A 15,416-nucleotide genomic window follows, 5' to 3' on the forward strand; every position below is an offset into this window, starting at 1 on the left:
CCAATCTCAAAAGCCTATATACAGTATGATTACAACTTTAAAACCCTCTGGAAAAGAAAAAACTATGGAGACAGTTTAAAAGGATCAAAGGCATCTAGGGCCTCCTAGAGGCATGAACAGACAGAGCACACAGGATTTATGGCTTGAAATTACTCTGTGTGGTATCACAATGACGGATATATGTCATTAAACATTTTTACTATCCAAAACAATGCAGAACACCAAAAGTGAGCACTGGTATAAAGTACGAACTTCAGGGGATAATAATGCATGTTCATTGGTTATAATGAAAGATATATTAGGAAATATATCCTAATATATTTAGGAAAGACTGTGTGCATGTTGGACAAGAAGGTCTGTGGGAAATCTCTGTGCCTTTAGCCCAATTTTCCTGTGAACTTAAAAATGCTGTAAAACCTAATGGCTATTTTTTCTTAAGGAATACAGAATGAATACATGTTACAACATTGACAAATCTTGTAAACATTATGCCAAATAAAAGAAGCCTTTCACAAAAGACCACATATATTCCATATACAATTCAATTTACATATAATGCTCATAACAGGCAAACCCATAAGACTAAAAATAAATTAATGTTTGCTTAGAGGTGAAGGAGTGGGTGGTGTTTGGGACAAGGAGTGGCTGCTAACTGTGTTTCTTTGCGATGATGAAAATGTTCTGAATTAGACTGTAAAATGGTTGCACAACTCTTTGAATATAATAAAAGCCATTGAGTTACATACTGGATGAATTTCACATCATGTACATATATATTAATAAAGATGTTTAAAAAAAGAATATGAGCAGATCCATGCCTTAACACTACACATTTGCAGTTGCTAACAAGGACATTATCAGATCAAATTTCCACATCTTTAGTTTTTTTTTTTTTTTTTTTTGCTTTTTAGGGCCGCACCCACGGCATATGGAGGTTCCCAGGCTAGGAGTCTAATCACAGCTACAGGTGCCGGCCTACACCACAGCCACAACAACACAGGCTCTGAGCCACGTCTGCAACCTACACCACAGCTCACGGCAACACCAGATGGTTAACCCAGTGAGTGAGGCCAAGGATCAAACCTGCAACAACATGGTTCCTAGTCAGAATTGTTTCCGCTGCACCACGACGGGAACTCCATTTATTTATTTTGCTTTTTAGGGCCGCACCCGCACATCTTTAGCTCTTTTATATCACAGGCAAATTGGTGAGAAAGAAAATTTCACTATATCGAATAAAAGATAAAGTGACCATATTGGAAGAGTATATATATAATCCAAACTAGGAAATTCATTGTCAAAAATCAAATTCTGCTTTTCAAAGTGCTGCTATGAAATTAAAATGACAATTTTCTATTTCTGCTCAGGAATATTCAAACATTATGCTTACGAAAGGCTCAGGCTTTTGGAAAACTTATCAGAGGTCACAGCTATGAGACATTTCCACAGCAAGTGCCCATATGATTGTCTGGAATTACTTTTCTTACCTCGTGTCTTTTACATAAAATTTAATCATTTCATTTCAGAAACAAGAACAAATGTCAAGTTTAATTTTGACTCCATGAACAGTCTCATGATGCAACATTACACAGCCATTTTTTTAAATGAAAATTACTGTTTTTTAAATTCAAATTTGCAGTGAAATGAAATGAGTCTTGATAAATGTAATGAGTTTTGATAAATGTATACACCTACATAATGGACACCCTAGTGAAGATACAAAATATTTCTATCACCCTAGAAAGTTTTCTTATGCCAATTCCTCACTGCTTCTGCTATGTTCTGATTTCTATCAACATAAATTAGTTCTGCCTGTTCTTGAATTTCTTATGATTAAATCAGTATGGCATGTAATCTTTTGTATCTGGTCTCTTTTGTTCAATACATTGTTTATGAGCATCTTATTCAGCTTAGGCTGCCGAAACAAAATTATCTTAGACTAGGTAACTTAAATGACAGAAACTTATTTTCTCACAGTCATGGAGGCTGAAAAGTCCAAGATCAAGGTGCCAGCAGGTCTTACAGGTGAGAGCTCTCTCCTTGGGTTGCAGTGGCTACCTTCTCACTGTGTCCTCACACGTTCACAGTTCACAGTTCACGCACATGGAAAGAGGGGAGGGAGAGAGAGAGAGAGCGTGCGCTCTTCCCCTTCTTACAAGAAAAGCCCTATCTCCAAATAAAATCCAACACATTAGAAGTTATGATTAAAAAAAAGCTTTGGTTTCAACATATGACTGGTGGGGGAAAGAGAAACAATTTGGTCCACAGGAATGAGATTCATCATATTGTTGCATGTATCAGTACTTATATCATTTTTATTGAATAGCATGCCATTGTGTGAACATACCACAATTTGTTTACAGTGATCATAATTTTGACTATTTTTTTAAGGTTATTTTGCATAAAACTGCTTTCATAGTCAAGTATTTGTGAATACATGTTTTATTTCCCTTGGGAAAATATCTAGGACTGCAAGACCATACAACAGGTGTATATTAAACTTAAGAAGAAACTTCCAGATGTTTTCTCCAAAGTGACTGTAAAATTTTACTCCCATGTACGTTTGAGAATTCTACTCCACATGCTTGACAACATTTGGTGTTGAGTGTCTTTCATTTCAGCTGGCGAGAAGAGATATTTCAATGTTATTTTAATTTGCATTTCCATCGTTGCATGGCTAATGACATTAAACAGCTTTTTGTGTGCTTATTTACCATTTATCTCCTGTTGTGAATTGTATACTGAAATCTTTTGCCTACCTTTGTGTTTTTAAAAAAACTGATTTGCAGCTCTGTATATGCTCTAGATACAAGACCTTTGTCAGATAAACTGCATCTATTTTCTCCCAGTCAGTGGCATGCCTTTACACTTTATTTTTCTCTTACTTTTTCTATTTTTATTTCATTATTAAAGTTTAGTTGATTTACAATGTTTTGTCAAATTCTGCTATACAACAAAGTGACCCAATCACACACATTTCCCTGCACTGTACAGTAGGATCTCATTGCCCATCCATTCCAAATATAACAGTTTGCCATCCCCCAAACCCCTCAAATGCCCATCCTTCCCATGCCCTCCCCTTCCTCTTACTTTCTTCTCATTTTCTGTGAAGTTTATAATTTTAACAAGGTCTATTCTATCAAAATTTTCTTTAATCTTAGTGATTTTTTTTATCTCTAGGAAATCTCTGCCTGCCCCAAAGTAGTGAATATATTCTACATTCCCTTCTAAAAGTTTTCTGGTTTTATGTTTGTGCTTGTAATTCATTTAAGAATATTTTTTGCTATGGTGTCAAGTACATTTGTCCAATTATTCCAGCACTGATATCTGAAAATATTTTCTCTTCTATATCAAACTATCTTGAAGTTAAAGATATATTTCTGGACTTTAACTCCATTCCATTGATCTGTTTGTCGAGTCTTATGTGAACACCACATTATCTTATTACACCCCTATTAAGCTAAGTCTTGAAATAACATACTGTACTTCTGCAGATACCGTCCTTTTCTCGGATGATTTTGGCCATTCAAGGTCATCATTTCCACGTAAGTTTTAGAATTAGTTCACCAATTTCTTTTCCTTAAGCCCACTAGGAATTTGATTCAGATTGTATTGGATCATATATACCTAGTTTAATAACACTTTGTGAAGAACATATGTATATACGTTCATAATGGATATTAATCTGTCATTTTTTAAACGTCTTTGTCAGGTTTTGATTTCAGAGCTATGCTGGTCTCAAAACAATCTGAGAAATTTTTCCTCTGGTCTATTTTCTAAAAGTGTGTTCCATTTGGCATTATTTCTTCCCTAAACAGTTGATAAGAGTTCACCAATGAAACCTTGAACCTAAAGTTTTATTTTGGGGAAGGATTCTGTTTGCAAATTCAATTTACCTAACATATGGAGAACTATTCAGATGTACTATTTCTTGTTTTATCTCTAGTATGATGTGTTTTGCCAGAATCTTTTCCCATCATATTTAAGTTGTCAAATATGTTAGCATAAAGTTATTTGCAATTTCTTTTGTTATCCTTTGTGCCTGTAAGTTCTGTAGTGAGGCTTAGTTCTGTTTTTCCTCTGTACTACTGGTAATTTGTGTTTATCTACCTTTTTCTTTATCAGCCTCACTAGGAATTTATCAGTTTCAGCATTGTTAAATATATTGATAGCCTTTGTTTTTTTCTGCTTCAATGATCCCCATCCTTATCTGTATTATTTCCTTCTTTTACGTTATTTAGATTCAATCTATATTTACTTTCCAGATTTTTGAGGTAGGAATTCATATCAATAACATAAATTCTTTTGTTTAAATCTCTGAGTTTCCTTTAAGCAGTGCTTTGGCTACATCCTCCCAAATTTCGTATGCTGTATTTTCATTCTCTTAGTTTGAATTATTTTCTAAGTTCCCTTTTGGTTTTTCTTTGATCTGTGTTATGAAGAGCTTCCGTATTTTGGAATTTTTCTAAATGTTTTATAGTTGATCTCTAACTTAATCTTGTTGTAATCAGAGTACAGAAAGTTGACCCAGCATATAGTCTATTTGGATGGATGTTACATCTACACTTGAAAATAATGTATTTTCTGCACTGTTGGGCATACTATAAATTTCAATCCACAATAAATCTTGATAGTGTTTACAAGTCTTCCATATTCCTACTGATTTTGTATACCTTTTCTATCATTAAGAGAAACGTATTAACTATCTAACTATGATTAGTCACCTAAGTTTTTCAATTTTTCTATTTTCACTTCACATATATTTAAAATATTTTAAAATACATACACATTTATATTGTCTTCCTGATGAATATGCCTTTCATCGTTATGCTATAGTAACATTCTTGTCCCTACTTTTTGCATGTAATGTATTTTTCTATCCTTTTATTTTTTTTTTTTTTTTTGTCTTTTTAGGGCTGCACCCACTGCATATGGAAGGTCCCAGGCTAGGGGTCGCATCAGAGCTGCAGCCGCTTGCCTACACCACAGCCACAGCAACGCCAGATCTGGGCTGCATCTGTGACCTACATTACAGCTCACGGCAACACCAGATCCTTAACCTACTGAGCAAGGCCAGGGATCGAACCTGCGTCAGTCAGATTCATTTTTGCTGAGCCATGATGGGAACTTCTCTATCCTTTAAATTTCACCTACCTGATGTTTAGACTATGAGTTTTTTTTTTTCCCCACACTTGTGGCATATGGAAGTTTCAGGCCAAGGATCAAATATGAGTCACAGCTGTGAACTACACCACAGCTATAGCAATGCCAGATCCTTAACCCACTGCACCAGACCAGAGATTGAACCCATGCCTTTGTAGCAACCCAAGCCACTGCAGTCAGATCCTTAACCCACTGTGCCACAGCAGAAACTTAAAACTATGCATCTTATAGTCAGCATGTAAGTCTTGCTTGTTTATCCATGTTGACAATCTCTGCCTTTTAATTGGTGAGTCTACTTACACTTAATGTAATTATTACTATGTTTAAGTTGACCAGCATATTATTTGTATTCTATTTGCCCCAACTACTTTGGATTCCTTTGTTCCTCCTTAGTCAAATCTATTTTAGTTTCCATGTTACGTTTTCCATTAGCTTTTTGACTAAAGCTCTTTCAAAAATTTTTTTCTTTTAGTGACTGCCCTTGGGATTAAAGCAATGCCTCCCCAGCTAATTAGTCTTACAAATAATACTGGATCACTTCTTATGAAAATGTATAAATAGTAAGGCTGTAGTTCTTTCACTCATCCTTTGTTCTATCTTTCATGTTATTTTACTTCCTTGTAGGTTATAAACCCTACACTACATTGTTTGCATTTCTGTTTTAAATAGTCAGCTGTCTTTCTAAAAGTTAACAAAAGGGAGATAGTCTTACATATTTACTTACACATAAACTATTTCTGGTGTTGTCATTCCTTCCTATAAATCTGATTTTCTGATAAAATTTCCCTTCAAGCCTGAGAGAATCTAACACTTCTTATAGTGTAGGTCTGCCAATAAAATACTCCACCAGCCTTTGTTTACCTGAAATTGTTTGTTTTTTCAGCCTGATATTTTATGAACTTGTATTGTAGGCTTATATTTTTCACCAAATTTGAAAAAGGAAAAAAAAAAAAAAAGCTGCACACTCTTTCTTACAATCTTTTTTTTCTAATTCTTTCTCTCTTCTCCTTCTAAAATTCTGATTAAATGTTTTATCATTTTCCATTGTCCCACTGGTCACTGAAGCCCTCTTCACTTTATTTTACATTTTTAAAGATTTCTGCTACTCAGTGTGGATTATTTGTGTTGATCTATCTTCAAGTTCACTGACACTTCTTTCTGTACTGTTCAAATCAGTTGATAATTCTATCCACTGATCTTTTAAATTTCAGATATTATATTTTCATTTCTAGGATTTCCTTTGGTTCTTTTTCTAGTTTCAGTATTTCAGCTGAAATTTCTTATCTGTTTTTTCTTGTGTTCCTGTCCTTTAAGTCCATAAGATAGGTACAATAATTATTTTTTGAAAGCCATTGTTAGCCAAGTCCAGTATCTGAATGTAATAAGGTCTGTTTCCTTTGGTTGCTCTTTTATCTTGATTTGAGTCACATTTTCCTGCTTTTCACATGACTAGTAATTTTTCATAATATGATAGATATTATGGTTGAGTCTTCATATGCTGTCTTCTCTAAAAGATACTAAGTTTCATATCAGGGATTAAATTATTGGCAGATCGACCTCACCTTCATAAGCACTAACAAAGTATGCTTTATTAAGCTGGGTCTATTTCAATTTTTCCCTCATTCTTAGACGTGGCTCTCAATTCTATATGTGGTCATAACTCCTAATGTTTGACTTCTCCAAGGCTTCCTCTGAAGGGCAGGAAGGTTTAATCTCTTTGACTAGGCTGTAACTCTGATGTGTCCCAGATCTGCCTGACCTCTCTTTATTCAGTTCCCAGGAAAACCATTCTCTCAAGTTTAAGTAGTCTTGCCCTGTGCAGGAACAGGCCAGGCCTCAGCTAAGAATCCAAGAAAACACACTTGTAAGCCTCTGTCCACTCCTTCTGCTTCCTTCTTTTGGTACATTGTCTCACAGATATGAGCCATTTCTTCCTGAGATCAGTGAGATCACCACTCTTCACTCCACTAGAGCTCCACCTTCATTCAAGTTGACCAGGGAAGTGTCACTATGAAGAAAGCCAGCATGAAACACAGAGCTCACCTCTCTTATTTTCCTTCTCTAAAGAATCAAAATCCCATGCTGCCTTTTGTCCTGTGTCTGAAAAGCTGACATACATTTTTGACTAGTTTTATAACTGTTTAATATGGAGGGGATAAAGCCAATACCAGTTACCCCATCATGACTAGAAATAGAAGCCCCCAATGTTAAATTTTAAAACTTTACTGTGTGAAAACTGCATATATAGGCAAGTAAGTCTATACATGTTAACATAAATGAGTATTTTAATATGTATTTTAATATGGTGTTTAAGTCTTAAGGCATAGGAATCTGACTCTGGAGTACCAACCATGTAATCTAAGTAAATTTTGTTTTGCATGGATCTGTGTCCTTTTCTACAGTGCAAAAATAATTTCCATCCCATGATATATTTTTGTGATTAAGTAATGTACAGAAAGCACTTAGTGCAGTGCAACGCATACTGTAATGCACATAAATGTTAATACTATTCTGTTTGCTATATATAAAAGTATCTAGAAAGAACACCACCAAACATGAAAAGTAATTATTTTCAAGTAACACTAATTTACTTTGACCTCTGTAATGTCACACTCTATAAACTGAATATCTTTTAAAAATCAAAAATAATTCTTATTTTTAAGAAAATTTGACTCCCAGAAGATATTAAACTCCCTAAAATTAGCCTATGCTGACTTTTCCCAAAAAGAATCATTTTGTTCAAATTTAATTTTTTTTTTTTTTTTGCTTACCAGGAAGATAAACAATGTAATCATGTTGATAGTATGTACTTTTGAACATTCAGTAGCAGAGAGATGCAAGGTCCTAAGGCTATTATAAGGTCAGTAATGGAGTTCCCGTCGTGGCGCAGTGGTTAAAGAATCCGAGTAGGAACCATGAGGTTGCGGGTTCGGTCCCTGCCCTTGCTCAGTGGGTTAACGATCTGGCGTTGCCGTGAGCTGTGGTGTAGGTTGCAGACGCGGCTCGGATCCCACCTTGCTGTGGCTCTGGCGTAGGCCTGTGGCTACAGCTCTGATTCGACCCCTAGCTTGGGAACCTCTATATGCTGCGGGAGCGGCCCAAGAAATAGCAAAAAGACAAAAAAAAAAAAAAAGGTCAGTAATGAGCACGTATGACTTTTCTTGCTTTTTTTTTTTTTGAGACCATTTAAACTCTTGATTACTAGGAAAGCAATTATACAAATTAGAAAAAAAATTATAAATGTGTATATTATGTGGCATTACCCTATATGGTTGGAAAGTGTGTTTTAAACAAAGACTTCTGAAAAAAAACAACCATGATTGTTTCTTGGTGGAAAAAGGACTAGCTCCATGAGCAAATAATCTGAACTTTACTGAAAAAGGAATGTTGCTTCTGTGAATTTTTTCTAATGTATGTTATTAGGATTTTCTTTCAGCTAAAAGCTTTTACATTGGAGAATAACTGCTCTCACATTCATAATTTTCCTTATCGAAACAGAGTTACTTGGAGCTTGTCTGTCTCTTGTGCTTAAACTATATCTCAACATAGATATATTTCCTATCTTAAGCTACTTTCTATATATAAGAATTCCTTAACTCAGCCACCAAGATGTTAGAAATTGGACAGTATCAGATATTAACAATACTATTTGAGAGTTTCAGATCATAATCATCTGAAGCCCATAAAAAGAGAAGAAGAACATCAGATTGCAGCCAGGGTCAGAAAATGAAAGAAAAAAGTTTCTCCCCTTTTCTATCTTGATGTTTTTCCTTTTATTATTGGATGTGAATTCTATGAATTGAGAGAATACAAAATAATGCATTATAATACAAAAAAATGCATATAGCCTGTACAAGCTTTGGAAAATGTTTACTTCTTTGAGCTAATCGTGAAATGCTGCTTATCTTATTCCCATCAAAAATTGAGATTCATGGGGCCAATAAAGTCTTTGTTTCTATAAGCCAGATAACATCTTCATGCTATAGAAGGACCTAAGAATGTCCAAGATTATTAATCATGGAGGCAGTAACTTGGCAGTAACACATAAAAAAGATATGTTTTTAGCTTTTCATATATTTTAAAAAGTTTTAATATTTAATATTGCTTAAAATAATTCCTTTAGTCAAATTATTAGAAAAATAGGAACATTACAATAGTCTCTTATAATGGGGTACTGTCTTAAAATGGAAAAAAACGGCCAAGATTCTTTTTAATACACTGTGAGAAAAGACTAATCAACTCCTAAAGCCAAAATCCTATGGTCTCATTTTCTTTTTTACATGATCTAAAACTTCGTGGGCTGGTTGGAAACAGAAAAGGAATGGTACAAAAATGATATGAATTACAGTAACAAATCGTTTTTTCTAGGTCTAATCCTTTATCAGATATACTGAGCACTTTATAAAAATTATTTAATCTTCACAAAACCTTATAAGTATTATTATAATTCCCATTTTTCTGATGATGGATATTATATTTGGAAGAAGGAAGTTACTGTTCTCAAATCATAGCTTTAGTAAGGGCAATAGTGAAAACTACAAATAGAAATAACTGAATACAAAGCTCACGCGTGCCACTGTTATTCCTAACACCATGCTAAATTACCTTTCCATAAAACTTATCTCATAGGGTTAATTTCAATTTTGTTTTATTATATTAATAATACTCTACATTAAACTCTTGCAATACAGAGTCAAAACAAATGTCAGTCATTAACTAGCAAGTATGACAGCACTTGAGAGATGAAAAACCACTGGCCTAATGAACACTCTTCTGACAATTCTTAAAAAAATAAGTTTTTAAGAAATTAAAATCTTATGTAATTTTGAGTTTATATTCTTATATAAGCAAATCCGTCCTATACCAATATAAGGCACCCAATCATCTTTTGCAGAAAGCAACTAGCTAAAAAAATTGAAAAGATATGTCACTATTATCTAATTTACTTCCACTAGAACTCTGTCATATTTTTCCCCATTATGTATTTTAGTATTCTTCTATTTAGAATCTTTAGAATAATTTTTTAAAAAATCCATTCATTAAGAATGTTTCCTCTCTGAAATTACTGAACATTAAGTATAAAAAGAAAATTGTGTTTCCATTCCAAAAGAAATTCATATTATAGGATCAATTTCAAATTTTGAAAAATGTCTTTATAAAACACCTTTAAAATTTTTGAATGAAACTTCATTAAAACTACTGTTTTCAGATATTGAAAACTGGCAAATCTTGTAAGGACTTCTCTGTTAATACATATTCAGTGTTCAACTTCAATAATGTTAACGTTTCTATTTAGAGAGGATTAAATAAGATGTCAGTAGCATTGCAACACGAAAATCTAAACAGGTTACTATAGTTATACAAGAAGTTTTAAACAATTCAGAGAAGAGTTTTAATGCCTCTTTAATATCTATTGTATTTGATGTTAAAATGCATTTCTTTGCACATTTTCAATCAAGAGAAAATACAGTGAAGTCATGATTTTGTACCACTTTCAAATGGCTCTTACACAGAGTACAAAATTAATTCAGTCAAATCATATGAAAATCATTACATACATACAGCTAAACAATTCACCTTGAAGTATAACATCACCATTTTATTAAGTATTTGAAATGGGCAAGTTAATTCAAAAGCAACAAAACCCTAAAAATATTTAACACCAATTTTCAATTTGGTTGTGATTTGTTTATACAAAGAATTAATGTAAAACCTTCAAACTGTACTGTTTCAAATATTTTAATCCTTATCAATATAATTAAAATCTCAGTTTTTCAACACATGTAAGACTTTACTTACACACAAGTATGTAAACACAAAATACAAATTTCTAGTTCTACATATCTCCTCCTTGTCTCTCCCTCCTATTTCTGCTCCCAGCCCAGCTCTTGCTAGTGGACATTCATGTGTATGCACTGAAAAGGACATTTTTCTTTTCCTCCTAAAAAACACTTATATGGAAAAATTAAAGAGAGTGTAATCATTTGTTCTATATCCTTAACCAAATCACATCAACATTTGCCCTTACATAAATATTCATGTTAAAAATACATGGAATATTTTGTAGTGATACAGCAAATATTACAGCTTGCAAATACTTTGTAGTTTTACCTCCTTTCTCTTCAAGACTTTGATTTTACTGTCTTCTGATAAACTCCAGTTTTTACTGTTGGTAGGCAATTCCCCAATGTTAAAGAAAGCTTCTTTTCTACCTTTGCTTTTAACCTGACAACATGTATGTAAGTTAGAGGTTATAACCTTATTTGGAAGAAAAATTTTGTATATAAATTCCAGTGCCTTCTTTCAAATATTCTTGTTTGGCTCGACAAAAAGAAAAAAAAAAAAAAAGCCCTTCTTAGAACATCTCATTTTTATTCCCGACAGGAATGTTGCTACCTGCATTTTATAACTAATTACTTGTAGTTCAGGTGACATGCTACAAGAGGCAGCATCAGAGCTGGAGCTGGTCTTAGAGTTCTAGACCAGTGCTTTGACCACAGACCACATATACCACTTCCCAATGTGGCTCATGCCTTTGCAAATTAATCAGTGAAAATCTATAGCCTAAATATGAAAAGGTACATTGATTTACATAATGTTGCATGTCGAACAATTTATAATTTATTTCAAATGGGGAAGTGTGTATTAAACAACTCACCCATAAATATACTAAGAACAGCTCTCTCTAAAATAAAGGAATTTTCACACAGGTACATATTTGAGAGGAAGGACAACTGTCAATAATTTGTTCATGGGTTTAAATTTTCCTTTCAAACTACTGACTTCATTCTGTTATGCTGATCTAATTTTACCATTGGAAAAAAATTTTAAAGGAAAAAAAAGCAACATTTCTTATAAAATACCATACAAGAAAATTATGTGGGATGATATTTATTTTTGGTGGCATGCAAGTTTATATTTATTTAAAAGGCACTCACTGCATACAAACCCTAGTTATTATCTGCACATGCTGATTTTTTTTAAGAAGCATAAATGAAGACTGAAGAGAATGAAGCACAAACGCAGTTCCGAACATGAAACAGGTACCTCTAGAAGGCAGTGAAGGAGGCTGAATCACATCTAATGAAAGCAAAGTAAAAATCCTAAAGAAAGATTTAATGTGATAGTATGATAAAATAGAAGCTGATTGGAACCATGTCCTCAGGTCTATGCTACATTCATTTATTTGTCTACTTTAAGCAGTTCATTTTTCAAATGCTCCTATAAATATATCAGGCAGGAAGACAGAGATAATGAAGGTAACACAAACCGCTTCACCCATAGCATCTTTGCAAGACTTCTTTCCAAGAGACAATTCAAAAGAGTCTGGTTAACTCAGAAACCTCTATTTCCAACCTCCTTCTGCTGTAAAAATTAGACTAATATTCTATTTCTCTTGCTTCAAAATATATGACAACAAATAAAAGAGTTCACTACACTAAGATTAGCACTCCTTACTGTATGTTCTATGCATCATCTGCAACAGAATCTCTTGAAGGAAAGGAGGAAGGGCATTCTTGTTGAAAAATGTTGATTCGTGGGCTTATCCAAATCTAATGAAACAAAAATTGGGGGTAAAGGCCACTGGAATTGGTATTTAAATAAATTTCTCAGATGATTCTCAAGCAAACCAAATCTTAAGAATTATCCCTGAATAGTTAACAGTTCATGAAACATGTCTGCATTTGTGCAAATTTGAACTCGCAGGAATGTGTAGAGTCACTGTGTAAGTGGAGGAATTAATAAACCTATGAATGAATTAATGGACTAATTAAGAGCCAAGGCAAAGACCTACAAAATGTTTGGTTTTATATAAATGCCAACATTCACTAGATTCATTGTTCTCTTAAAGCCTAAAGAGGTCAAGGTAATTAGAAAAACAAAGGGCATAATATTCTTAGTGCTGTATACTAATATGTTCTAGCATTGTTCACATAGCAGATGCATGATAGTTGTTGACTGAAATAATGCGTTTGAATAGATTTTCTCACATTTTCACTGTAATCAGAGAGACAAGCACTGTGCTATTCAACTCTACTCATGCCACACTTCAAACCCCAAATGAAGCTGGCATTTGTGCACGCAACAACAGCAGTAAAGCAAGATGAAGTTAGAATTCAGAAATGTAAAACAAACTCTATAGCAGAAGTATTTCATAGAATTTCTCTTACAATATATATCACATGGCTCAATAGGAGGAAATATTTAGCATGTGAAAAATATTTTTACACATCTGTGTACTTACATCCTGGCTTTACTAATTTAGTGAACATTTTAAAAGATAAGCGCAGGTTTTCTACAATGTTTAGTTAATTATGGTAATCAACTGTCAGTAAAATTAATGGAATTTTTGAGAACATCTAATTTTTAAAAATGAGATTTACTTATATTTAAGTGATTTGGAAGATATTTTATTCATTACGTTCTAGATTTAGAATACTAAATTCAGAGGTGCTCAAAATTGTTATGTCTTAACACCCACAAATTTGGATATTTTAATCTCAAATACGTAGTAATTCTACAGAAAGTTACTTTGGTATGTGCTGAATGAGTTTCCAAGCAGTATTTAAAGCAATCTTACAGACAATATTAAAGGATCTGTAAATTTAACTTTTGAAAGTCCTCTGAATTTTACAAGAATCATTTCCACAAAGAATCCTCATTTTAAAGTTTTCTGTCACCCTGATGCACCTAATGTTCAATCTCAAAGATGAAGATAAGGTTTGTATTAATGTTCCCCTGGGCTTTAGACTATTTCACATTCTTTAGATCATTAAAAAATAAGTACAGAGATAAGGAGGTAGACTTTCTAAAAAACATTTAAAGGACCTCTCCCTTTTAAAAAAAATCATAGAGTAACAGTACACATTTCTCATTAAGTGAAATGCATGTTCTTATTATGTAAATATGAATGTTTTTTGCTTTAAGAAGCATCCAACTTAAAAAAAAGAAAAGCAAAAACAAAACAGAAGATAGTGAATGCTTACTTACAAAGATTGGTCACAACACAAAAGAATTTGCCAAAAGATCACCTTAATGTAAGGAGTGCCTCTAGAAAATTAAGTTTATATTCTACATAATTTGGAAAGATAGTGGGGTTTTAGAAATTCAATCACTCTATCCTACAAAGAATGCCAGTATAATTATATTAAATTTAAAATAGTTTATATTCACAATCACTTTGTTCCCAGTAATGTATTTTTAATTTTTATATGATTATAAATAAGCTGAGACCAGGAAGCACAAAGCATGACTAACGCTATTGTCTTTTTTAGCATCTCTGGAACATGATTTTTATATACTAGTGTCATAATCAATTCTGAGAAAATCTGAAAAAAAAAAACTTTCTAAAATAATATTCCACACTAAAATGTGTAAGAAAAGTAGCTGTCAAATAATTCTGATAACATTTTAAAATAAGTATAAATTACATAGAGAATAATAAAACATATAATTGCACCTAGCATTTCATCAAAGATAAAATGAAAAGTCTATGTAATGGAAAGAATATGGACTCACTTTTACAAGCTGAACTACCTTTTGAAGTAATGAAGTTGCTCAAATTTTCTGTGAGAGCTAACAATGAAAAATACATAAGGATTTTTATAAACCTCTTGTTGCTCCACTTTAACTTATGTTTCCACTTTTGAAAACTTACAGACTTTAGTAAATTATTCACATTATTATTCACTGTGATGAATTTCTAGCACAATTACTAAAATACCTGAGACTATCTTTATTTGAGGTTGAGAACTACTTAGTTTCAGATGAACTGGCAGATATCTTACTCCATATCTTCTGTAATTATAGCACCAATTTCAGAGGTGCTTAAAATTGTTATCTCTTAAAATTCCACAAATTTGGATATTTTATTCTCTAGCATACATTAATTCCATATTAAGCTACCTTTGCACTATGATGTGTAAGTAGTATTCAAAGCAATTACAGAAAATATTTAATCTACTAAAAGGTTATAGATGCCATATAATAATATTTTCACATGCCTTAGAAGAGAAATCCATAAATACAATTAAACTGTAAAAATTAAATATTAATCAGTATGCATTAATAATGCTGGTTTCCTTAACAAAAACAAGGGTCAATAGTTCTACTACCCTTCTACTAAGTTAAGTTCTACTAACTTAACAGTTCTACTACTCGTTCAACTAAAAGCTTTTTCTCCTTCCAATCAACCAATTTTACTGAGAATAATCTTTTGTTATATTAACATTAACTAAAAATTATACTTTTTA

The 15,416-nt window shown here is 32.8% G+C and overlaps 1 protein-coding gene across 50 annotated transcripts in view; it reads right to left on the minus strand.

Annotated features, from left to right (window-relative positions):
* C4H8orf34 (chromosome 4 C8orf34 homolog) overlaps window positions 1-15,416 on the minus strand; it is a 470,609-nt gene that overhangs the window by 316,191 nt on the left and 139,002 nt on the right. The window contains exon 8 of one of the 50 annotated variants that reach the window (XM_085022213.1): window positions 10,551-12,716. The exons of the other annotated variants lie outside the window; for them this stretch is intronic. Coding sequence (XP_084878339.1) covers window positions 12,637-12,716 — 80 coding nt within the window. The 3' untranslated portion in view covers window positions 10,551-12,636. Of the gene's footprint in view, window positions 1-10,550; window positions 12,717-15,416 lie in introns of those variants that run through there. 50 annotated transcript variants of the gene reach the window in all.

Source organism: Sus scrofa, chromosome 4, assembly GCF_054392235.1.
Source record: "Sus scrofa isolate SSC_HxYL_T2T_F1_AM1 chromosome 4, Sscrofa_HxYL_maternal_Yorkshire_Landrace_v2.0, whole genome shotgun sequence".
In the NCBI taxonomy this organism is placed as follows: Eukaryota; Metazoa; Chordata; class Mammalia; order Artiodactyla; family Suidae; genus Sus; species Sus scrofa.